Source organism: Acipenser ruthenus, chromosome 24 (genome assembly GCF_902713425.1).
Source record: "Acipenser ruthenus chromosome 24, fAciRut3.2 maternal haplotype, whole genome shotgun sequence".
Lineage (NCBI taxonomy): Eukaryota > Metazoa > Chordata > Actinopteri > Acipenseriformes > Acipenseridae > Acipenser > Acipenser ruthenus.
This window is the reverse complement of record NC_081212.1, coordinates 23,178,808-23,205,140: the sequence shown is the minus strand read 5'-3', so window position 1 is coordinate 23,205,140 and position 26,333 is coordinate 23,178,808. Positions and strand designations below refer to the sequence as shown.

Sequence of the window (26,333 nt, the reverse complement as noted above, 5' to 3'; positions counted from 1 at the left end):
CTTGCTTCAGAGAACACAGCACAATAAACACATTGCTACGTGGGCCTGTCACATGCGTCTGATTCATGTTGGAGTGGTTGGGAGCGTCTTGCATTCTGAAGACTGTGGCTTTATTATTGTACGATTCAAAGGAAATTGTAGTCGTTTTTTTTTTTTGGTGAGTGTGATGGTAGAGGCATGATTATATTTATCATAAAACAAACAGAATATTCCCTGTCAAACATAATAAAATATTCAAGGGAATGGCTTGAATATTTTATGCCTAGAAATCCTCTTAGTACAGTAAGTGTAGAGGTGCTTGAAAGAGTAATGGTGGTCTCTTCCTAAGTGACTATCTTGGCACTTGACAGCTTTATTTTATGAGAAACAAATAGTCTCCATGGGTCCTGAAGAAAATGATCAAGAATTTTGTTGCCTTGGTAGCCAAAGCATTCTTTCCAGCTGATTAGTTTAGTGCAGCTGTGCCATTAAACTGGGAGATTTACTGTATGCCTTTCAGTGGGAGAGACTGGGAGAAACTTTAGTGTAAGGAATTGGATGTTTTATAGATGACTCCAGAATTGGGAGTTGCCATGACTTTCTCTGTCATCGAAATGATAACCCTGTTGAGTTAGTTTGTTATGCATACTTGACTTGGTTTAATACAGTAATCGGTAATTCCACCTACTGTACATGCCACTGTTAGCAGTTTAATAAGACATTGTCTGCGATAATTCCAATTTTCATAGGCTTTTGGTCCATGACATCAATGGACTAACAGTGAGATGTGAGGATTGTCATACTTGGGCTTTCTGTTAGCTCCGTCTTCAGAAAAGGCAGGTTAAAAAACAAACAAAAAAAAAAACAACTGAAATTCACAAACTCAGTCTCTCGTCCCTATCCTAATAAGGTTGTGAATTCTGTTTGTGTACTGTACTCCAGTGGCTGTGCATTTGGCAGCAGTAGATGTTTTCTTTAAGCAACACTTGATATAAGTCTTATTCCAGACTCTTTTTTTTAAAAAAATTTGGAATCGCTAATTGTATTTTACCCCATTTTCTTCCCAATTTGAAATGCCCGGCTCACCGCTGCAACCCCCACGCTGACTCGGGAGAGACGAAGACGAACACACTCGTCCTCCGAAACGGGTGTCCTCGGCCGTCCGCTTCTTTTCACTTTGCAGCCCGGCCATGCAGCTACCTCAGAGCTACAGCGTCGGAGGACCACGCAGCTCTGGGCAGCTTGCTGGCAGGCCTGCAGGCGCCCGGCCAGTCTACAGGGGTCGCTTTAGTTTAAATGTTTGATAAACTAAACTGAAGCATGAACATTACATTTAACACCCACTCCTTGGTTTTCAACCCTGACAAAAGCTAGAAGTATTGTCTGAGCACCAGTTTTGTAAAGGCTGACATTTTAATAGTACATTGGCCTCAAAACACGTATGTACTTGTCTAAAGCGTCGGTAATGAGTAGTTAAAGCTGTAAGGACACTCAAAACCCAGCCAGGTAGTAACTTGGATATCTACATCTTTCATAATTGGTGGAAGTGGAAAACTAGACTGAATGGGTGGGAAAGAAATCAGAGTTCAAACCACAGCTGTATAAATAACCCTGGTTTTGATCAAAAAGCTATGCGTTGTTTACTTGTGATATAGTGATGCACAGAATAGGGGTTTGACTGTCTGTCAAAGGATGTGAACAAGACAGATGTACAGTGGAAGGCAGTGCAATCAAACATTTGTACTGAGGAAACAGTTTTTTTTTTTCCCTCCTGAAGATTTAATAACATAACGCTTGTATAAGCAAGAATCCACTTTTTTTTTTTAAATAATGTAATTGTCTTAAATGGATAATACAGTATAACTCCAGCTAAAACTAGTACTGAAATTGGCTTCCCGGCAAAAAAATAAGGTGTGCCGTGTTTATTGCCCTGCAATCAAAACTTCCTGTTAGTGTGTGGGTCTCTCTCTCGCTCTCTCTCTCGCTCTCTCTCTCGCTCTCTCTCTCTCGCTCTCTCTCGCTCTCTCTCTCTCTCTCTCTCTCTCTCTCGCTCTCTCTCTCGCTCTAATCCCTGTGGTGTTGATGGTTTAGACCTGTTTTTGGGAGGTGTGGTTCTGTTTTTTTTAAGTGGGTCAGGGATAGTAGAACAAAGAAATGTAGTTTGGGATTCTGTTGATTTAAGTTAGAGTTTTAGAACATCAAAGGTTGCTATGCATTGACACAGTGTGTTGTTTTAGGAGAAACAGGACTTGTATTGAAAGTCGATTCCAGGAGTGAAAACTTCACCATGCTGTACCTTTAGGGCTGCGTCTCAGTTATTCAGTATGTGTGCATAAAAGTGCGTTCATGGAGATGTTATCGTCTAGACTGGAACCTAAAAGCTATAGTTTTTGTAAAAAAAAAAAAAAAAAAAAAAGAGCGGTTATTAAAACTGTCTTTCTTTTATCTCGAAGTCTGGCATCTGGGAATTCTTGGATGTACTATTCCAATGCTACGTTTGTCTACCTACAGTAGTATATCGGTTGTTTCCCAGTAAAGGTCACGCCAGTACTGTAAATAGCCTTCAAGTCAACTTGTAACACTGCTGGTCCCTACAAAGGTAAAGCTGGCTTTGTAATTCTGTGGGAATGACTGGAGAGAAGAAGCTGGGTGCTTCTGTCCACTGTATGGGCTTGTTGAGGGACATTCCCACATGTTTTAATGTACGATCACACTGGACTTCAGGAAATGATTCATTCGTGCATCTCTCTCAACCTTCTCAAGCTGGCTAATGGATGGAATGGGCATGTCACAAACACCGTGAGATACAGCACCAGGTTACCTCTGGTGGGATCTGCACAGTTCCACTGACTTGTTTAAAACCATGGTGACACTGCTGTAGAGTACAGAACATAGAGTCGTTGATTTGGAGAGGCCTCCGTGACTTAATGCTGTGCTTGTTCCTGGGTAATAGGCTTTCGTTTCAGAAATACGTATTGTTGTGGATCATGACTCCTGTCCCTTCTGAAGCTTGAGATGGGGGCGCTCAGTTTTTTCTGGATGCTTTCATTCATAATTACTTTGAAATCAGGTGTTGGCCAGGGTTGGGGTCGTTTTTTTTAAATTTTATTTATATATATATATATATATATATATATATATATATATATATATATATATATATATATATATATATATATATATATATATATATATATATATATATATATATATATATATATATATATATATATATATATATAAATTTTTTTTTATGTTCCCTTTTATTCAATTCAAATTCCTTCAAGTAATTCCTTTCTTGTTGGCATAAAGAGTAACCATTTTACACCATTAATTACTGGATCTACTAACTAGGGATGTGCTTTTGGTACATTTTTATGAACATTGAAATGCTATGCAGGTGTCAGCGTTTAAACCATATCCACACACACACACACACACACACATTCTGATGTGTACTGACAGTCCTGGTTAGTATTTTATTAGCAAAGAAACCCTGAATAAGCAAATAACGTTTTAACATTGCAAAGGCTTAACTACAAAGTGCCAAAAATTATAAAATGTGCTCCCCAAAGTATATATTGAAATGTTTATTTGCATGTCCTCTACAATCAAACAAAGTAAACACGCATTTTTGGATAGTATAATGTTTTTAGAATGGTTTGTTTCTTTAAAGGTTCATTTAACAAAAAAATAAAATAAACAGGAACCTATTCTGTTTTGTTTGTTTATTTATTTTATTTACGTAACTTTACCCAAAATGAATTGGTTGTTGTAAATTAATAAATACAGTTTTAAATAAAAGATGAACATGATCAAGCTCTTCAGCAATGTAACCCACTGTACAGCGCTAATGCAAAATGGTTACTGGAAAGCAAGTTGTGCTGACAATCTGTTGGAAATATTTTCACTTCTGGAAAAGGTATTTACCAGGGATAAAATATCACAAGATTTTTTAATTGGAAAGAGCATTGTGGTTGATATTAAAAAGTCTGCGTTGGAGATTAAAGTTTGCGGTCTTTGATTTTGAGAAATCTATTGCTTGAGCATTACAATTTTAGAGTACTCAAATCCAACGTCACTCTCCTCTACATACTAGTGTACATAAACCTCCCAAACATTGCCACCGGTCCTGTTTTTAAATGCCAACACTATATATTAAGTAATTCATAGAATTGTATATGGTCAGGTATTACTAAATAACATAACGTATTCAAATTCACGTATTCACACAGCTTTACATTTAAATTGTTAGAGATGCCTGCATTCACAATTCACCTCATACTAAGGGATAATGTGATCACGCCCTGTTCGGCCCACTCTATAGCAAATGTTATGGCTGTTTTTTGCGTTTTACTGCCTTCAGTAGCTCCATCCATAGTAATTCTGAATGTTTTCATTTCAAATGGTGAAGCATTAAACTTGTGTTTTTTGTGGTACGCCAATTTTGTCATAATTATTTACATACCACGATTTTCTCGTCCAGTTCCTGGAAATACTTCCAAACATGGCTTCACCTTTGTTTAGAGATGCCATTTTATTAAAAATATAACAAACATCGGAAAAAACACTTGTCATTAACTCTTACCACGTGTACTGCATACCATACCACGCCTACTGCAGCATGAACACAGAGTGTGCCACTGAAGATCGACCGAGAATAAAACCCGTCTGTGTCAAAGTTTCTATTGCAGAAAAACTACTTGGAGGCAATTGCCAAACCCCATCCATTTTATAATATCCGCCCTTACTGTGGCACCACAGCAGTCTGCGACAGGCTGCTGTATATGATGATAAATTACTAAAATGAATACATAGAAAATATGCGTTTGAAATCTGTCACGTGACCGGTTATACGTCTAGCGTATTTTTCAACATTTAACCACTTCTAGAGTTTTAAACGTTTAAAATTCCCATCCCTACTACTAACATAGATCTATATGTTGTGTTGGTTCCTTATTACAGTACATCTTATTGATCTAGTTCAGATACACAGGCTTTGGCGTTCTGGCCATGATATACAGCTGCATTTCTTTAAGTGCGTGTGGTGATGGAGTTTTTAAACTGTTTGAACGTGCTGAGATGAACCATGGACTAACAGGCACAATGTACACAGGGCTGCTGTGGGCTAAACATCCTCTGCTGGGGAGAGATGTACTGTAAACGGTATACACAACACATGTGGCAGTGAACTGTGTGTTAAGTCATGGAACTGTCTGCAGTGAAGGTGAAAATAAAAAGATGTTTTCTGGAAGTACAGTTCTTGAATAGCAAGTTCATAATGTTGATAGGAATGGTCTTTTGAGAGATTGAGATAACAGTTCAGTGCCATCTCATGCACTCTCCCTAAGGGAAAATGTATTGGGCTTTCTTCCTGCATGGAAATCGCTGGCCTCAATTTGTGACAACCTCCTGCTATCCTCTAACATTATTATTATAATTTTATTATTATTATAATATATTGATAAAATTCTGACAAATATTTACTGGCTCTGAGAATTCTCGTTTAGAGTCTCTTGTAACTTCACCTTTTTTAACACTGATTGTGGTGTGCATTTTTTTTTTTTTTTTTAGCACTTTCCTGTACCTAATTGGTCACTTTTGTAATCAAGTCATTTGTTCAAGCTTTCTGTCTGAAAGCTTTGAATACACTACTTTCTGTAAGTAGACTATTGATTTTGGGTGCACAATGCAACTGTGACTGAGTTTGCAGTCTAAATGGAATGAAAATTACTCCAATGAAATGGTCACTGGAATTGTGATCAAAATTGAACAGAATTCAAGGTTATATGCCATTGGCTGTAATTTGCACATTTCACCTGAACAAGGTTATTCATATGAATACAGCACCTGCTTCTCTTTTTGAGCTGCTGTTCTACAGCACTTTCTGTGATGTGCTTTTATTACCACTTTCTAAATGAGATTGCCTAAAAGAGAAGCACTGTCTGTGGTAACCGCTTACTCAAAGCAGCATAGCATAAAACTATATTGGTATTGTAACACTGTTTATGACAATTGACCTAAACAGGTCTGCCCAGTCAATGTCCATGCCTATAAGAACTTTACATCTGCATATTTTATTTGGCATGAATCTAATAGTGCAGGTCCCTTTTCAGTTTCGTCTGCAAGTTATATGTACCTCCACCCCAATACAAACCCGCAGAGTATTAGGGTGGAAGAAAAACAGCCACACCCAGCTGTCTGGAGAATTTTCACTGGGCTGATTAAATGTTCAGAAGAAGAATCAGGTGGATTTTGAATGTTTTTATTGTTGTTTTATTGCTTGAGGAAAAATCAATACAACAAAAAGGGTTTGCTTCAGTGGCCTGACCTTCTCTGACACAGCTGGGCGCTTGCTTTGGGTTACTCGTTAGCGCTCGGTTTCCTGGGTGTTAATGAGTACAGTAGTTTTTTATTGCTTTACTTTTTGGAGGATATTTCTTTTAATGGTGTGGTGTGTTTTATTGCTGCTGCTTTTTTATTTTTATGTATTTTTTTTTTTTTTTTTTAAACACAATCTGGCTATATTCCTGTACCCTCCTATAGAATTCAAGATTAATTGATGTATGGGATGTCTGTGTTTTTGCTGTGAAACCATGAAACGTCAGTTCAAGTCAAACCCCCTGTTTGGTTTCCTGAGGTTTGTTTAATAAGATGCCCAGGTCACACAGAGTTGTGCTTTTCACAATTTACCCCTTTATGAGCTACAGTACGAAATCTCTGTTTTGATTTTGAAAGCTGTTTGTGTCTCTGATCTCTGTACTGCACAGGACTTCAATGACCTATATTGGTTTCTTTACCAAGTGAATTGAGTGTGGAAGAAAATTGGTTTCTGATTACAATTCCCCTGGTGGTGGTGTGTTATCGTCTTACGAAAAAGGATCTTGGTTTGCCTGCTTGTGGGGCATGCCTCCTGTTGGAACTCCAGATTAAAAAGTTTTACAGATTGCACCAGTATCTCTGTTCCCTGTTTTTGAACAGGGGAAAGTTTCATTACAATTATTGAGTATTGACTTGGGTTAAGCATGAAGTGGGTTTGACCCACTTCAATGATTAAAAATTATTGCAAAACAAATAACTACTGTAGGAATATGAATTGGGGAACATTAACAGTTCTTTTATTTTAACAACCAGAATAAATAATGCAATTTAGGTGTAAAGACCTGTTATAGATCGGGCCCAGTACGGTGTGTGGAGGTATTTAGTTTAACAGCTGACGTCCTAGTGGATTGGTTTCTCTCTGTGCTGTTCTCTTTTGGCTCTAAAGAACAGGTAGTAGTTGATAATGCAAAGCGCCAGTATTGTGTGAGCTGCTTAATGACTACCAGATGCCAATTATATTTCAGTTCCCCTGAGGAAAGGTTCGAAGAGTTCAGGAAAAAACAACAAAAAATGAAGTGAGCTGAAACTTTTTATTTTTCTCCTCCAAACTTGCAGCTGTATTTATTTCCGGAGCCTGGTTAGTTATTTTTCATCATTGCAGTATTTCTGTACTATAGTTGTCTTATTCTGTAGGGGACAGACTTCTTAAAACGGTGATGATATAGGACTTTACCAATTTTTAGGGGGGAGAGTGTGTTTTTTATTTTTTAACTTTCAAAATATCCTCTTGGGGGAATTGAAGTTCTCCCTAAAAAAAGATTAAATTGGATTCTGTTATTGTTCACCACCCCCTCCCTAGTGACTGGAATCACAGAATATTAGTATTAAAGAACTCCAGAAGCTGAATAATGTTTTTTCGCCTCTTGCCAATGCCAATACAAAACTGAGCAGCAATTCAAAGTATCGGCAAGTGGTTTATTGTAACTGGACAAAACATCTGGCCTGGGGGGTGTGGTGGAACCCACCATTTTTAGTCTACAGCTTCTGATTGCAATAAAGAACACACACTTACACATGTTTGCATTGTTTGTAGGTTCCATCAAAGGCTTTGGCCCTGTAATGTTTACCCAGATTCACAGACTGCAGGCGAGAGTTTGTGATCTCGGTACTTGTCATTCTTCACTTTGACAGTCTTGGAGTCCAGAGCCAGTCTGCTCTCTTGGACCTGATTCACTCTCCAGTCATAGAACATATTTGTCTCCATGAAACTTTAGACATTTTCCTGGGTCTAAATATCTGTGTCCTGCATAGTTCATTAGTTTATCCTAGTCATAGCCAGCAAACATGAGTCATTTCCATCCCATCAGGGATGCGGTTAAGTATACCACACTTGTTGTTCTAATAGTTTTTCTACGAACAGCAGATTCAATTCAAATCTCACTCAACCTTCTAACTTTTAGGCTATACTAGGATTCCATGTTTGTTAAGCAGGAATTTTGTGATACGTGGGATTGCAGGGCAGCTGTCTTGTACAGTCCCCTTATTCGGATAGGAACACACACAGGCGTAGCATAGCTGGGGGGGTCTTCACAGTCTGGGCCTGCTAGAGTACACTTTCTTTCGCAGTGGAGTCTGACAGCAAAATATCTGGATCAGCTGGAAAGAACTTCCCCTGAACTGTATCCACCCACATGTACTGTCAAATAATGCCTTGCATTTGGCAAACCCCCTATCCCATACAGTTGGAGGCAGTGATACTGTCTGCTTATAATGTTAGCCCTTGTATCAAGCTGAGGGAACATGAATAATGAAACGCTCTATAGCTTGTTCATAAGACTCTTCTTAAAGGCCACCATATGGCCTAACTGTAGATTTTGATGCAGTCCCTGATGTTTCTAGAGTTTTTTTTTTTTAATCCTTTGAAAATCTAGAGGTACACTTAAAATACAGACTGGTGGTATAAAAAGGGATGGCACTCCAGGGCAATATATTGTTTTAGTGAGGAAAGTGGTATTTTTTTTTACTATTAGACCTGAACAATAAATACATTAATATTAAGAATAACATTAACACTATTAAATATCCTCTTGCGTGTAATATGTTTTCTGTATACCGTGATGAGAACACAAGCAAGCGTGAAACATTAGTCACTATAGAATACATCGGCCCTATGTTTCTAATGTAATCCTTAATGAGTAGGTACTTTTTTTTTGTTTGTTTTCAGAATCTTGCCCTAGGCTAACGGTCAAAGACGAGATTACATTCCAAATGTACACTTCGTAGCACGATCATTTTATGGATTTTAAATTAGCGTCTGTTTTTCATTTGAATTAAGTAGACTGTTGCAGAAAAAACAGTCCCTTTCCTAAACCATTACCTTTTGTTTAGCTCGTTTTTAAAATTCAGACCTAGTGAAATGCCACTTAATAACCTACTTGGGTTATCGATGCAGTGTTTTTTGTAAACTAAGAAATCTGCCCCAAGTTAAAATGACATCAAGACATATTTTAACATAAACTGACAGGGTTAAAGAACATGTCTAACTGTGATGCTGATCTGGGATTTTGAATTCTCACAGTGGATCTGTAATGTTTACTGCATTACTATGAAGTCATGTAGAAACCTCCGATCAGGTAGGTCATTCAAATAGAACAACTTTTCTCAGACAGAAATCGGTGTTTTGATTCTATGGATGAAAAATGCATTGCTTTCTGCACAGTTATTGAGGAATTAAAAGCCTGTCACAGTCTCATCCCCCTGCAGTAGCTACTTCTGATTTGAGCCTCTTAACACAGGGGTTTCATTTCCGAACAATAAGACCTGCCGTCAGTGCTGACAGAGACTGGAACTAACTGGCACACAGTTTTTGTGATTGCTATTTTGCGCGGTTTAGTTTTAAATCATGAAAGAGGTTTTATTTCTGCATATTGCAGCGAATACATTTCCAGGAATGCACAATTAGAAATCGAAATGTCGTCCCAGACATCTATGAAAGACTGCCTGTCTGTACTGGCGCTCTGACCGTATAATTGCGTATCTTTTGAAGACTCCCTTTGGAGGCTATGTGGAACAGTCATAAAGCAGGGAGATGAGTATGTGGAATCCAGGTGAGTGTGGAATAAAGTGCAGCTTGTAAAAACAGTTGATCCAAAGTGTCTGCTTTTTACCACTTCCATGATGCGTTTATAGTGTACAGTAATTTCTTTTGTTAGGGTGGAACTACAGAAGGGCAATTGGAAATCGTACAGAAATGCTCAGAACTATTTCCTTTTGAGTCTCTGGAAGCACCTGCTACCTACAGTATGCAATGGTACAGTACTCTAGTGAGTGAGAGAGGTGTGTTTTTTTTTTTTTTTCAATTTGAGATCAGTCAGCAAGCAAATTGCTTTACCTTGACAATAGTTTCTTATCTGCATATATCGTAATGGAAGGTTTCTCAGGTGGTTGAATACTGTATTCATGCGGTGTGTGTAAGTTGGAAGCTATTTTAAGCATTTGTATTAAACTGAGATTGTATCAAGAGACCTACTCTACAAGTACAGTAGTACTATCTCTGCTGACTTTTACTTGTACACGTGGTTTCCCTTATTCATGGTGTCTCATATCTGGCTAGTTCTATTCATTTCTATAGGTAAGGTAGTCCCAAGAGTAGTGCCAGTGGGGCTCTGTGAAACAAGCCATGTGTTTTCTGTTTTGTAGTTTGGACAGTCACATGATACTATAGTGTCTGGTACTGTAGCACTGACAAACGCTTTAATGATACAACTTCAATGTACATTCCTCCCTCCCTGATCGTTCTCAGGTAGACTATTTATTGTAACTGAGTTAAACTTTGGCTCCCAATATTATCTTTACTGGGGAGTTGAGGTTTACAAAGACCATGTTAATCGCACAGAGTTTTAAAGCTTTTAATTTATTCTGACAGGTCTAGGCTGTGTTTTGAAACACTTCTGAACCGCACACCTCCATCATAGAGTACTACAGAATTCCTGTGCATGAATTCCCAGAGGGAGCTGTGTTCAAAGGCTCTGCAACATTTTGCTTGAATATCAAATGAGGCTTGATGGATGACCCAGAATTAGTGTCCTGCTAATCTACGGTGACGTTCAGGACCAAGGAGAATCGGTTTAAAAAAGGATCAGCATCTTCGATCCCATTGCTTGAACCTGTATTTTTATTTTTATTTTTTTTACACCGGTGAAGTTATATTTTAAAAACCTAATTAACGTTTACATTTGCTTTCTTAAAACAGTCTGTGTGGTTTAGAAATAAGTTCTGTCAAGTCTTTGCATTTTGACAAGATGTATAAAAAGCATGCTGAAAATGCTCACTTCCAACAGCTTGGTATATTTAACAGGAAAAATAGACCTGGTCTGACAGGCTTCCATTGGGACATCAAAACACACACCAGTTAGCTGTAATGTGTATAAAGCGTGGAAAAACTAAAAACCTGTTTTAGTCCGAAGTTAGTGCAATTAAGATTATTAAAGCACAAGCCTTCTGCTGTAAACATATTTGAATTAATGAATTGATTCTTGCACAGTATTACTAATACAAGCAAGAAACATGACCTATAAGTGTGTGTGTGTGTGTGTGTAGTCATTCATTTTTTAACTGGAATATTCATTATGACATGCATACCGTAGTAGATGGACTTGTTTATTCTGGGCAGCATATATACTGAAGGAATACGTGTGGTAATAGAAACTCCCCAGGGCAATGCCATTGCAGGTAGATTCATGGTGGCAGCTTAAACAGCAGCTTTGCTAGCCAGCTGAACCGCAGTGGAGACACTTTAGTCCTCTGCCACCCATGAATCTACCTGCAGTCAGACTTGTGTGTGGGACAAGCCCGCTACAGCATGGTACTGCTGTTTTGAATGGGTCTGTCAATTGTGTTCAGTCACCCTTCAATATAAAAGCCACTCTGAGATTGCAGCTTCATGTGGGGATGTGTGGTTTGAAGGTTTTAAGAAATATGGGCTGCTCTTCTGGAGGTGGAAATCCTAACATCAACCACACTCTAAGCTGCTGAATCTCCTTTCAGTAAAGGAAAACTTGACATCTGAACAAGCATTTGTGTGTCAGGCTGTCTGTTACGAGAAATGATGTACATTTATCTGCACTGAGCGAGGAGACAGGATGTGTGCTAAACAAATTGCAATATAACCCTGATGGATTTGTCATAGTTTCGTAAAATAGAAACTGTCTATGTGAAATGAGTTCTGCATTTGAGAATCGCAAACTTGCAGTGAGTTACGATACCTCCTGTATTAAGAAGACATTCTCAGTTTTATAATTAAATAAATAAATGAGTCGGTCTGCTAATTGTATGAGCATCACCTCGCATAAATTAAAACCATCTTGCTGTAAACGTTCATTTTTTTCTTTGTTGCAACAGTATTTTCTTTCTTGCTAAATAAAACTATTTCAATATCAGTACCAAGTAAAAGGAGAAATACAGAGAGCTAAGAAGAAACAAGGAAGGTAGTCTGTTTTTAAAAACGGAGGACTCTAAAGGAAGTGCGACTGGCTGGTGGCAGAACACTTAGTTATATATGCAATGTACGTCACTGTTGTTGAAATGGTTATTTTCAGAACATTCATGACAATCTCTACATTTCAATATTGGAGCAGACCGCGCCTAAGCTTGGGGTTATTGAATTGATCTCCATGCCCCCCATACATATTACCACACACTCGAAATGATAAGGAAGGGGAAGTTGCTCATTTCTGGTTGGTTTGCTATTCCGGGAAACAAAAATTAATTCTGGTGATGGTTTCATAATTGTTTATAGGTGTGGTTTTCGGTCTGTTTTTTTTTCCCAGGAAATGAGACATTTGAAATGTGTGAACTCTGGTGTACAGTAGACTGATGGCACTCACTGGACACATTTGGCCTCCCATTCTTGCATGTGATTTATTTTTTTGGCAAGCGAGTGCCTTTAGAAGAAGGCGTTGAATGCGTACCAACTTTGTAAAAACATGCTGCTTTTTTCTTTCGTTCAGTGTTCTGTTTTGCTGATCAGCATTGCTCCAGTACAAGGTACAGCTTGACACAGCTAAACCCTGTTCGTATTGGATCCCAGGTCTCATTGGGTCTGGGTAGAATGATCCCACATTGCTTGGCATGGTTTTCAGATGCATTCAGACACCCTGGCTGGAGATCTGCAGTAATCTGTTGTATTCTCTTGTTAATCCCTTGCTGTGGTGACTTCAATTCACATACCTACAAAATGGAACACACTTCAAATGACTCAAGTCATGTATGCATCTTATTCGTACCTCTGTGCTGGAATGAATGCAGAGGTTTTATCAAAGCACTTCATTAGGAAATGCTGTGCTTTTCTGGTTTGTCAAGTTAACTTTTTCCAGTATGCAGTTCTCTCGAGTCAGGGTTTTATGAAGGCAAAGTGTATTTACTAAGGTGCAGCCCTCACAGCCAGAAGGTTTGAACTACAGGCTGTTAGTGTGTCAATTCAAATTAGGATGCTAATAGTTGACACAGTGTTAAACATTTAGAATTCAGCCTAACAGTTGTCTGAATTGTGCATGCCAAATATTGTAAAGGTGACATTTAGTTTATCGTTCCACCCCTATTAGAAATATGGTGTGGTTTGCCACATTTATTTTACCACATTCCCTCATCTGAAGAGGATGGGTTCCTGAAAACAAAGTACTTCCCAGCCCCTTTCCAAACAGGGCTTTTCAGAAATTAGGTTTTAAACCGAGGAAAGAAAACAAGAAATGTCTGTATCCTACCGTTGTTGTTGGGATGGGTTGTTGATTAAGACTGGAATAAATAATATGACCCTCTTGCTGCCACACATCATATCTCTGTAAAAACACCTTGGAGTTTGCCTTTTTTTATTTTACTTTATTTATTATCGCTTGACGTCTAATATTTCACCTCCCTGTGAGAAGCACGGTGTGGGGCTGGGGAAAAATGTGTGCCACATTGAGCCTTTTCACTCTATTTCCTGCCACTGTGTAAATGCTTAAAATAGGGCTCTCCCTGGTGTTTTACTGTACATGTGTTGAGTGGCAATCTGTCTGGGTTTTTCTATACAATAGAGAGAATTTTTCCTGCTGGCTCGTCTGGATATTAGCAATGTTGTAATCAGGCTCAAACAGTGAACCAAGGTCACGTTTTGACTCTGGTTCTCTGCCCTGGTTTTGTTCTACTACAAGCATAGCAAGGACACAGTGCATGACGTTACTGAAGCTTGAGTAGCCCAGGGTACACAGTTTCCTCTACCCAAACATACATCTGCAGTATACTGTACTGTATCATCTTGCATTCTGTGGTCAGGCTGCTGGTTTCCAATTGTGGTTGCTATGGAGTGTATTCCTGTTGCTAATTCTCTCCTCCTTTTTTATGTTTGCAGGACAGTATGGAAACCCTCTGAATAAATACATTAAGCACTATGAAGGCTTGTCGTACGACACTGATCTATTACATCGGACGCACGAACGTGCCAAAAGAGCGCTTTCCCCTGCCGATCAATTTGTGCATCTGGATTTCCACGCACATGGCAGGTTAGTCATTGTATTCTATCACAAGTACACCTTTCTCTCCAACTTAGGTACAAGAAGAAAAAAAATCAGAGATGGGGAGCCTGTAGCCCTGCATGCACAATGCAGGATTACCGTTCTGACGTATTGCAAACTGTCTGTATATTAATAACTAACATTAGGGCACCTAATTATTAGGCCTAATTCATGCTGTAATCCTTTCTTTGCCATTGCAGACCTACAGTGAAGTCAGGATGGAGCTCTAGATGAGTGGGGAGTGGAGAGTCAGTAAGGGGGTGCTATGACTACAAGGGACAGATATGGAAAAAAAATTTTTTTTAGAACATATTAAATAAATACATAAATGTCAGCTAATTCGTCCATGTTCTTGCCTTTCAAATTAGCCGTTGATCACTGTATGGCTTGTAGAACCGGAGAAATTATGTTTTGAAGTGGTGAGTGTCAGTCAAACTGCAATGAACAGAGCTGAAATGGGGTGACCAGTGTAAAATAAATAAAAAAATAAATAAATTACAGATTTAGCTAAATATATAAATGTTAACAAACACATAATAACATTTCAGGTTTATCTGTTCGGTAAATATTGAATCGCCAAGTTATAAATACATACATCAAATGTTTTCTAAATGTTGACTTGCCAGAAAAAAATAAAAATAAAAATTAAATTCACATTTATGTTAGAAACCTATATTTAACGTGTCTGCTAAAATGTTCGCTCGCTAAGTGTACAAAAAAAAAATGTTGATTTTGGGTATGCATATGCATTTAGCTAAATATGGACTCGTTTGTGGTTAAATCTAGGAAAAAATATGCAATTTACATTTAATCCGGGGGCGGGGGGGGGCCCCCCACACAACAAAATGTATGCTTAGAAAAGGGGGCGTTACAAAAAGTTAGCGTACCACTGCTCTAGATGATAGAAATGGATTTCTTTTTGTGCTGTTGTATTTATGTTTGCTAATAAAATGTGTGTGAACTACGTTCAGAGTTAGTCACTGTAGTATCTTATCTAAGGGCACTCCTACAGTACCAGTAAGTGTCTGTACAGTTGTTCTTCGGTGGTTCTTTACTGCAGGTAGAATGTTGGCTAGATCAACTTCCACAACCCTTTTTAAAAGCAGTTGGATTTTTTATTGGGTCACATTTACTATCCAAAAATAAATAAAACACACTCAAAGTGGCCATCTGCTTGTGGCAGCAAATTCTAGTGCAGGTTTTGTAACATTAAGGTGGAATTTTTGCTTGGAATTTTCACTTTTGGTGGGAAAAAAATAATTTTTTAAAGCCTAGTGCCCCAGTATGTTGAGTATTGTTATAAGAATCTACAAATGATAGTATAGGGGCAGCCATTTAAGAGTTGGACGATATTTAGGGAAATGGATCCAAAGGAGTTTTGTGTTCAATTGGCTTGGCTGGTTTTCTGTCTGGGAGTTCTTGAGAATTATTATATGTATGAAATTAATTCTTATCTCTAGTGATGAAACTAGTGCGCTCATTGCAGCCTGCCTTTATAATGTATGTACCAGCTGCTTCTTCTAAAGGCATCTGTTCTGCTCCTTGTCTGACATTTCCAGGAGATTTGCTTATTAAAAAGCTGATTGATCTGATTCCAGAAAATGAGAGCTTTTAAACTGGGAAAATTCAGTAAAATGGATTAAAAACATATAAAGGTGTTTGAACTCGCAGTAAATTGCCTAGCTATATCCTTTTCTTGGAGAAAATGTTAATGTGTTTTTTACGTATATGCAGGATTACATTTTTTTTTAAATTTTAGTAGTCGGCAATTGTTTATAATTTTCTCCCCAATTGGGAATAGCCAATTATTTTTAAACTCAGCTCACCGCTACCACCCCTGTGTTGACTCGGGAGGGGCAAAGACAAACACATGCTGTCCTCCGAAGCATGTGCCGTCAGCTGACTGCTTCTTTTCACACTGCAGCCCCACCATGCAGCCACCTCAGAGCTACAGCGTCGGAGGACAACGCAGCTCTGGGCAGCTTACAGGCGAGCCCGCAGGCGCCCGGCCAGACCACAGGGGTCGCTGGTGCATGGTGAGCCGAGGACACCCTGGCCGACCTAAGCCGATATCTACTGCTGGAAAGCAGAACTCTGGCTGCAAGGTGGTCGTTGCAAACCGTTTAAAGTTTCTGCAACAGCAATGAATGGGAAAGGATAGGTTTCTGGATCCTCATTGTGTGCTCTAGTCGGGAGCACAAAGGGCATTGCTGGATCCTTTCCTGCTACTCTATTGTACTTCCAGCTGCTGTGGTTTTTTTTTTTTTTTTTTATCGCAGATTTGTACAATAGTTACAGGAGTTTGACCTTGAGGTTTGGTTTAAAGAGTCTGTGAAATGAATATCATTATGGATGCACGAAATCCTGGACAGGCACCCAAATGCACTGTATAGAGGGTGGTGGATAAAAATGTTCGCTCAAGTAAACCAGACAATAGCTGTATTATGTTTGGATAACAGAGGTTCTGCTTAGTTTCCTCCTTTTTCTACACCATTGTAATTTGAATAGCTGCAGTTTAGATGGTGCTGTTTACTGCTGGTCTGTGTTAAGTGAATACATTTCTTCAACTTTACAAGTCTGGTGTGATGAAAGAGGTCATTTAGTCACTGTAATCTTTGTGTTTTAAAGAATAATACAAACATATATCGTTTTTATTTCTCGATTGTGGCAGTAACAGAAATGTTTCACACAGGTGTTGGGAATGTTCTCTGGTTCATTGGGTTAAGGGAGGGAGCCTGGTGGAGTGCAGATAAATTCAGCCTGGAGGAGGTGACCATGGCTGTGTTTTGACTGACACCACTTCTCCACTTCTCGTGGCCATCCAGTTTAGCAAAACATCTGTCGTTAACACAGTTCCTGTCTGAGCTATTGTGAAATGTGCTTATCTTTAAAGACAGGCCTGTGTTTTGAAATGTGGTAAATGCTGTAATGTGCCATTTCCCTAGGTGCTTCGCGGTGCAAATAAAGCAGACATTTTAAACTGGAGCAATGCAATTGTTGCAATCTGTATTGCATGCACAGTTCTGTAATCTAGATTCAGTGCACAGACAGTCTGGAAGTAGCAGAGAATGATGAATAGCAGATGGCACAAAGGATTTTTAAATTTTCCCCTCGAGCTCAAATGGTAGAAATCTCACTCCTGATGTGCAGCTGCAGTTTAACAAGCTGTATCTCTGCAGTCAGGGCAGACTGAGGGTCTCATGATATAAACGTACTGTACTGCTGCTCTCCAGCTTGGAAACGCGCTCCAGTGTGGATGTGGTGTTAAATTTAGTGATGCTGATGAATCATCTGTGTCAAAGAGCAGGTTAGATCATCATGCAATAGATGCAAGGTACTTACTGTGAGTGTGGAATCGTCCATAAAAATCTGAAATAAACAAAACCAAGCCCGTACTGTGCTTCATATTTCAAAACTGCTGTTTGAAATTCTATCGGTAAATGTCAGTTTATAAATATGAATACGATTTTCAATGTAAATCCTACGATGCACTACTGGGATGGAACATAAGACTCATTGCATAGCAGTTTGATCCATTCCTGGTTTTACCAGGAGTTTAATAGGACACACCTGAGCGTGTTACATAAACACTATGGCCAATGAAGTGTGTATTAAAACCTGGAATGGAAATAAGTCTTTATTTCCACCCCTGCACAGTTTTACCATACAAGTAAACATGATGGCAAACCTTGTAATGCAGTGTCATGTCTGTTTTGTATTTCTTTCTGCTTTGTTGTATCATGTCATTTTCCTTCAATCAGTCTGTCACTGCTGACATGCACATTACCACAGACCAGTTATACTGCTCCTGGCTCACTCTCTATTTTACTCCCTGAACGGCAGCATGGTCCTAAAAATAACATTTCCCCCAGAGCTAGCTCGCTTCTCGAAGTGCAGCAGCAATTGCCTGTGATGCAGAAGTGAATCCGCTCAGCACTAATAATACATCTGAGCAGTAATAAACAAATACATTTTTAAAAAGTGGTTATATAGTAAGAACATAACAAATGCCTATTTATTTTATTTTATTTATGTATGTATGTATGTATGTATGTATGTATTTTATTTATTTATTTAGTTGTCGCCAATGGTTTTTACCCCAGTTTTCTCCCCAATTTGGAATGCCACTTATTACTTTTATCCTGGTTCACCACTGCAACCCCCCGCCGACTTGGGGAAACAGGCTCTCAGCCTCTGCTAGGAAACGGAGGCTGAAACACGCGTCCTCCGAAATGTGTTCCAGCCACTCCGTCATTTTTCGCACTGCGGATCCACAGTGAAGCCTCCAGACCTATAGTGCCGGAGGACAACACAGATCTGAATGGCTCCACTGCAGACCCTCAAGCGCCCTGTCAGCCCTATGCATGGTGAATCATGGATTGCCCTGCCGACCTAATCCCTCCCTATCTGGGTGGCGCTTGGCCAATTGTGTGCCGCCCCCTAGGAACTCCCGGTCACGGTCGGCAATGACATAGCCTGGATTCAAACCTGCGATCTCCAGCCTCCTTTACTGGATGCACCACTCTGGAGCCTTTACAAATGCTTTTATTAAATTTGACACTAATGTTAACACTGATCGAGTGTGACATGAGACTGCATCCTGTCTGAATGGCTTTCTTGGAAAATGCTCACAGCTGGTATTTCCTTGGTAGTCCAGTTGTACTGACAGATAACCACCTTCTTAGGTTTTCTTTCTCAGTGGTGATGAGCAGGTTGGTGGCAAGGGCTCTCAGCCTGGTCAGCAGTGTAGTTGCTTCCAGGGTTCAGGTGAGGTGGGGGTACACTGCTGAATCAGCTGGAATCAAGGGACCAAAAGCTACAATAGCTCTGTGGTGCAAAACAGTCTTCTCTTCCCCATATCCTGCATTTGACCAGTGCAATTCATTGTGAAGTCCTCCTCGGTTTCAGTAATTTTTTGTATTGTATTCTTGTCCCTGCTCCTGCTCCCTGCTGCTGGTGCAGGTGTTGAATGACCCTGTGGAACTCCTGCATTCTGCAATTTGAATGATATCCCAAGGATGGGAGCCCTCTTCATGATGAATGATGGCCATATTGAGCAGTTAATGCAATTAACACTCACAGGCGTATGCTGCAGTCTGCATGTGCCTCCACATGCCAGCTTTCAGTGCTCTGGGGTGGCTGGGGATGCAAATCACTATACCTCCTAATGCTACCCTATACGATTGTTGGCAAACTGAAGCAATACATGTTGCTTCCTTGTAACCAGTCTTGCCTTGTCTTTTCATTAAACACATGGTTAATGAAAGAAATTGTCTACAATACCTAATCATTCATGCCTTAGTTTCACTGCAGACTAAACCGAACCCTGTCTGTTCCCATCCTACTTACTACTGCGTCTGCGCAAATGCGCTACGTTTTCCAAAAAAATGTAATTCATGTGCACAGTTGATTTGATCAGAATTGTAATTTGGAGTATCTGTTCAAAGTCAGGTAAACACAGAAGTGTCGTTCTCAGAACACCAATTTTCTGATTTCAGTTTTCCGAATGCTCGATCTCATGTAACCACAGTGACTGACTGTGTGGTGTTTGGGGAAGGGAAATTCGACTGACTGGCACTGCCACTGCGATCACACCCACTCGGCCTTCTCTGCGCGCACACACAGCTAAGCCAGTCTGTTGAGGAGGAAGCTGCATATGTTTTCTACTGTGCGCCTCTTCAGGGAAAACTATTATCGGTTCATCTGTTGGGTCAGGTGCGTTTCCATTTGCGTCCCTGGCAGTTTTACAGAACCTTGCTAAATGTTGAACTGCTATACCATGGGGCTTCACACTATAGCCACCCTAGTGTGGGTGCAATTTCCTGCTAACTGAATTGTTAGGAGTCCATGAATCACATGCTTGCTGAAATGTATGTGCGTGTACACTCGCACGTTCAATCTGACTAGCTCACACCTGGATTCATACACACTGTAACATGGCTTCTCATTTACAAATGTTTTATTTTATAACCTTTACATGCTGTCCATTCCATCTTTTTTTTTTAATCGGAAGGGCATTGCCTGTTTCACTTCCAATTTTATTTAATTACCCATGTGGGTGACGGCTTAAGAAATTAAATGTTTAAGCACTGAAGAATGTTCAGTTAATGGTAAATTTAATAGAGCGATTTTTATATTTAATATTCATCTTCCTGGTTGTTTTAACTAATACAACCTTCACTGTGTAAACTTTACAAACCTTTTTATATTTCTCTTAATCTAATCTCCTACGTACAGTAACCAAAGTGCCTTGAAATATATGGAAAAGTTTTTAAAAGGTAAACCTATACAGTCTACAGAAATGACAGTTTTTGCATCTTGGGGGATCTGAAGGGTTAATAATTACCAATTCAAATCCTTCTCTCCTGGTTTCTTCTGGTGTCATTGCATCATAAGTCAATATCTCTACATAAATAGATCAGTTTGTGTCCTTCACAGCATAAATAAATCAATTCAAATGTGACAGACGTCGATTTTTGAAGTGTCAAATTGTCATCAAACTTTTTTTTTTTTTTTTTGACAAATCAGACAGTCAAGCAGTGCCAATCCATTATTTTTGTGCTGCTCTTATCCAATCTAACTTACAGTAGCACGTATGAAAGAAATTGAAATTATGATTCTAGCTGCATTAGGCTACATGTCGTTCTGGAATAGAGAAGTCAAGAGGCTGTGCCATTGGATAGTAGTCCTCCGCCATTTGTAAATTTAGCTCAAGACCAGCTACAGGCAATTCTAAGTAAAATGAATATCCTGTGACTCTGAGATTCAGTATTGTTATAACCTCATACTGTAGCAGGAGTGGGTAAACTTAATATGCTACTCTGTGGTTGTGGTTAGTTTTATAAAGATGTGAACATCCAGTTTAATAAACCTCTAATGAAACTCTGAAGGAGAAATACCAACTGCTATTCATGTGTCCAGCACACGGGTATCCATGTGTATCGCATTTATCTGCCACGATCAGGATTAAAGTATTGAATTAGGGCAGCCAGCTGGACTGCATGCAGAAGGTCATCTGAGATGTAACTACAGGTAATCTCACAAAGAACTGTGTGGCTTTCTGAAGCACACCCTATTTAACTGTTTGTGGTCTGCATGTAGTGCCTAGGTATAGTGCAAGTGCATTTACACATGTGAATTTGCAACTCCAAGATACAGTGAGGTTAGCCTAAATACCTACCAACGACACGTACAGAATGAGCGAGGAAGAGTGTTAGGATGAGCTTTTATTGGGAAGATTTTATTAAGATTTCAAAAGTGTTCGATTGACAGAGTCTAGTGTAACAATTTAATGGATCGGGCGTTTCTTGCACAGTAGCTTCCACTAGCTATTAAAACTGAAATTTTTTCCCGAAAAATGTTGGTCTGCCCAAGTCTTCAAGTACTGTAATTGTAATAGTGTTTTTTTTTTTTTTCTGTCACCCAAGAGCTACAGTGGGGTAAATGTCATATTCAAATATGCATTGTTTTTCATAAGCACATAAAAAAGAAAAAATACAAACGGATATAAAAACAGGCTTTTTGTTAAATCTCATTTTACAGTAATACCAGGTTAATGCTTGCTTGTACTGACAACCAATTAATACCACGGTAACGGATAATACCAATTGGTGATTATCATTAATTTTTCCCCCTTCGCCCCACCTCCCTTGAAGTCAAGTTGCTGTGTACTGTATTTACCAGACCCTGCTATTGACCACAGGTAGAACCTGCCTTCTCAACCCCGTGCCTGAAATCCATTAAATGACATCCTACCTGACAAAGTGCCATCTACTTATAATGAGGAATTACAAGAGGAAGCTGTAAATCTGTGGCCCGCTGACATCACTGCTCAGGTGTCTTTCGCCTTTCCATTTGGAAACTTTTGAAGTTATTAATAACTGCCTTAGTCCCTGATCAGCTGAGGAAGAATTACCACCTCTCCTGGATTATATTATAAAAGCAACAACCTGGTCTTGCAGTACAGTGCAGGATGGAGAAGGCACTCGCTGGTCTCTGTCTCTATGTAGATATTAATTATCCCAGACTGAAAAGCCACAGAAATTCTAAGCTGTGCCAAGGCAAAAATGTGAATGGGCCAATGAGGTGGAATACATGACCTTGAATTGAATTCTGTGAGGCTTTAGCAGATACAGTAATTCATTCAAAAACTTAGAATATAATTTGAAAACTCCAATTGAACTCCAGTATCTCAACACTGAATGCTTTTATTTATAGGTTTGAACTGTAGGGACAGAGTAACTTTCACTTGCACTGTGCCACTGTGTTGAATACAGTTTCTGTATATTTTAATGCCGTTTGGCATGTTTATTGTATTCTCTCAATAAACCACTGTAGAATTTCTGAGTGCTGGGACTTATGTTCTGCTAGGATATCCGCAGTTGCCTCGGTTTGTTTTCGTCTTTGTTTCATAATTACAAGACACAGATTTCGGCTCGCTGTTTTATATAATCTGGTTTTGGAAGCAGCTAATGTAGGAGTTAGGCAGTTGAAGCCTAACCTTGCTTAACCTTTTCAAATGACTTTAGACATCTTCAGTCAGCAGCCTGTCATGTAACTGGCTGCAAAGGCAACTGCAACTTCTTATAGCTGGTGCTGTACTTTTGTATTGGTGGGTTTGGAAAAATGTTGTGGGCTAATTTGAAATTCCTCCATTGACCACATACAAATTGCAGATTGTTACATTGGCTTGCTCGATGTTTTGGCACAGAGCAGAACTGCAGTATCTGGATGAGCTTTTTAAATGATACTATGATATTATAACGTAGTGGATTCTGTCTTTTCCATAACCCCAGTAATAGAGTAAAATGGTTAGATGGTGAGGCAGTGCTTTGTAGTTCAGTCCTAATGTTATGGATTTAGTTGGCACTGTAACTTGTGTGTGTTGTCACCTAGGGCTCCCTTGGAAATGAAACACAAGCTGAAATCATTCAAACTGCATTGAAGCCTTTCCTATGTGACTTCAATATCAACACATTTGTCATCCAAACCCAAGATTTCAATTCGCACTCCTTTTTGTTTTGTGGACGGACGGTACTGTTGCGCTTGTGTAATATGGGCAGCAGTGTGGAGTAGTGGTTAGGGCTCTGGACTCTTGACCGGAGGGTCATGGGTTCAATCCCCGGTGGGGGCACTGCTGTTGTACCCTTGAGCAAGGTACTTTACCTAGATTGCTCCAGTAAAAAACCCAACTGTATGAATGGGTAATTGTATGTAAAATAATGTGATATCTGTATAATGTAATATCTTGTAACAATTGTAAGTCGCCCTGGATATGGGCGTCTGCTAAGAAATAAATAATAATAATATGAGAGAATGAGTAATGAATCTACACTAGGCGTGTTTACACTGCCATTTCTGATCCGGATCAGATGCATCGGTACATTTTGATCACGATCAGTGGTGTTGCGCATGCGCACTTGCAGCGTAAGGCCGAGCTTCACATTATTACGTTGTACGTCATCCCGCTGAAGGATGCAACAAGGAAGAGGAAGTACTACAGTTTTCTACTCCTGTCCTCAAGAATTTCAGTATTCTGTTACCTGCTCCTCTGATGCGCTGGAGGGAATGTTTCAGTCTGGCGCCCGCCTTCAAAACAAAGGATGGCAGAACTTGAGCCAGTCGAGCGTTTACACTGGCAGGATCAACCATCTGTACCATCTCCCAGAGAGGTACATTTGATCCGATCGACAAGCGTTTACACTGGATCAAATACTACCGATGCATTTGATCCGGATCTGAAATGGTAGTGTAAACGTGCCTAATGACTGCCTAGCTGGAGCTATGCTAGTCTTTTCTGAGATGCCTGCTATTGAAGTGACACATTTCCAAATGTTTTGGTTCCATAGGCTTTCTGGACGAGCCACTCCTGGCACCCTTGCCAGTTAAGACAGGGCTGTATTGCTTTTGCTGAGCTCAAGAGTATCGCATGTGGGACCCAGCCAGCTGTTGGAGCATCTTGCATCAGCTAGGTCCGATGTAAAAAGCAGGGGTCAGGTGAAGGAGGCTACTTCGTTACAAGTGTATTCATGCTGAATTTTTTTTAAACCTTTTCTTAACCTTCAGCGAAACACCTTGTGGAAGATTAAGCACACGGCTTTCTGTTTAATGTGGGTGTCCCCAGTGGCTTGCCTTGCAAAAGCACCATGGAGTGCAGGGTCATGCACAAGTTTTTCGAATTCTGTTTTGCCGATTCTTGGCTGGGGGCCCAAAGGCAATGCTACACTGGCCTTTGCTCTCCTGCTGGTTAGAGAAGGAAATAGACTGGGGGTAGTTCATTGTATCGTGCTTAGTGACCCCTGCTGGTTAAATGTTTGTTTCCAAGCATAGATTTTTCTAAGATGAGCCAGTAGCTTGGTAAGACCTGCTGCTTAGAATCGGTAGCTGGAGACTGATTTCATAGGAGTACTGGAGGTTGGCTGTTGCTCTTTACTTTTCCTGATCCCTACAGTATGTGGGTAACAGCTGGGAGGAAACCTGAATTGAGCATTTCAAATGCCCCGACACGCACGCACCCCTAAGAAATAAAATCTGCTAATCTTTGTGGGAATCATGACACAGGAAGTTACAGTAGGTCACATTCAAAGTGAATCAAAGCATAAAACAGGGGCGTGACTTTCATGAAGTTAATGTTTGCTGATGGCACAGTAATTTTGATTTATTAATTTTGAGCTTTACTGATAAGAACCCCATGTTTTTCTCGCTGTACAAAGTCTCCCTCCCTAAAGAAGGGGAGATTAAAAGTGCACCACGATACAGCATGTGATATCTTAAGGAAAACTTCACTCTGAGCTTTAAAAAAAATCTGCTAATGAAATCAGCCTTTTCCACAACATTAATTTTGTATTAGAAGTTGGCATTACAGAGTGCGCTGATCAGACCCAGAAATGTAATTCCACATTTACAATTAAGCTGCTCATAATCTTGGAGAATAGGGATGTCTTAAGCCTTGCGTATTTTATAGCTGTAGAATTATTTAACCCTCCTATTAGGTTTCGGGTCTGTTTGACCGGACTCTAGTTTCCAATTAGCTTAAATGAGATATTTATAAACCAAAAAAACTAAGAATATATATATCTACAAGGCAGAGTCTAATTTTCTCTGTCAGTATTGCAACTGCATCTCCCTGGTAAAGACTTTCCAAAATAAGGAGCTCCCAGGTTGGCAGTCAAATAAGTTTTATCACAGCTCCTGGACTAAAAGAGCATAAGAGTACAACCTTTGCAAATAAAAACATTTAATCAATTTAAGGCCGTTTTAAATTAGTTGGAAATTGCATCGGTTCAATATGACCTAGATATATAACAGATGCACCTAAATTCTGAACATAATAGGAGGGTTCAAAGGGTATGCGGAACAGTACAGTATGGCTCAGTGGTTAGATCACACATGTGCAGAGAGAATATGGGTTTCAATTCCTCTATAACTGACCACATACAGAAGCAGGCTTATTCACTTGACCAGGTGTTTGGGTGTGACATGATCTGTGATATTTACTGTTGTGGTGGAGGATTGGGATTTTTTTGTTTCACAGCCTGTGTGGTATTAATAATCCGGTGTGTTATTTTTTCAGGTACTTACAGTAAGTGCTGCTCATTTTGCTGGCCTGGTGGAGCGTCGCCAGTAGAATATAAACCGTGGGCTTGCAAACCCTACAATATAAATTATCTTTCATACTGAAGCAGGAGATTTAAGTGTGTTCTTTTAACAGCTGAAAGAAACGTGATCAATAGTTTTATGAACCAATATGTAATATACGGTATACAGTAGGCCTACACTTGAGAGCCTAAAATAAGAACCTAAAATAGAAAAAATGTCGCTAAACTGTCCGGATACATAAGGGTTTGGTGTCGACTCCTGCCTGCTGGTAAGAGGGGGCATTGAAAATCCCAGTACGAACCCTGTTGAGTTAGCTTGCTCGGCTAATCCTGTGTGGGTTGATGGTAGGCGATCGCGAGCCAAAGCCAAGCCGGTTCTCAGTGG

The 26,333-nt window shown here is 39.6% G+C and overlaps 1 protein-coding gene across 1 annotated transcript in view; it reads left to right on the top strand.

Moving 5' to 3' along the window:
• LOC117963203 (disintegrin and metalloproteinase domain-containing protein 10) overlaps positions 1–26,333 on the top strand; it is a 65,588-nt gene that overhangs the window by 3,501 nt on the left and 35,754 nt on the right. Inside the window, exon 2 of the mRNA XM_058998774.1 lies at positions 14,189–14,339. Within this exon, the coding sequence (XP_058854757.1) occupies positions 14,189–14,339 (151 nt within the window). The remainder of the gene's footprint in view (positions 1–14,188; positions 14,340–26,333) is intronic.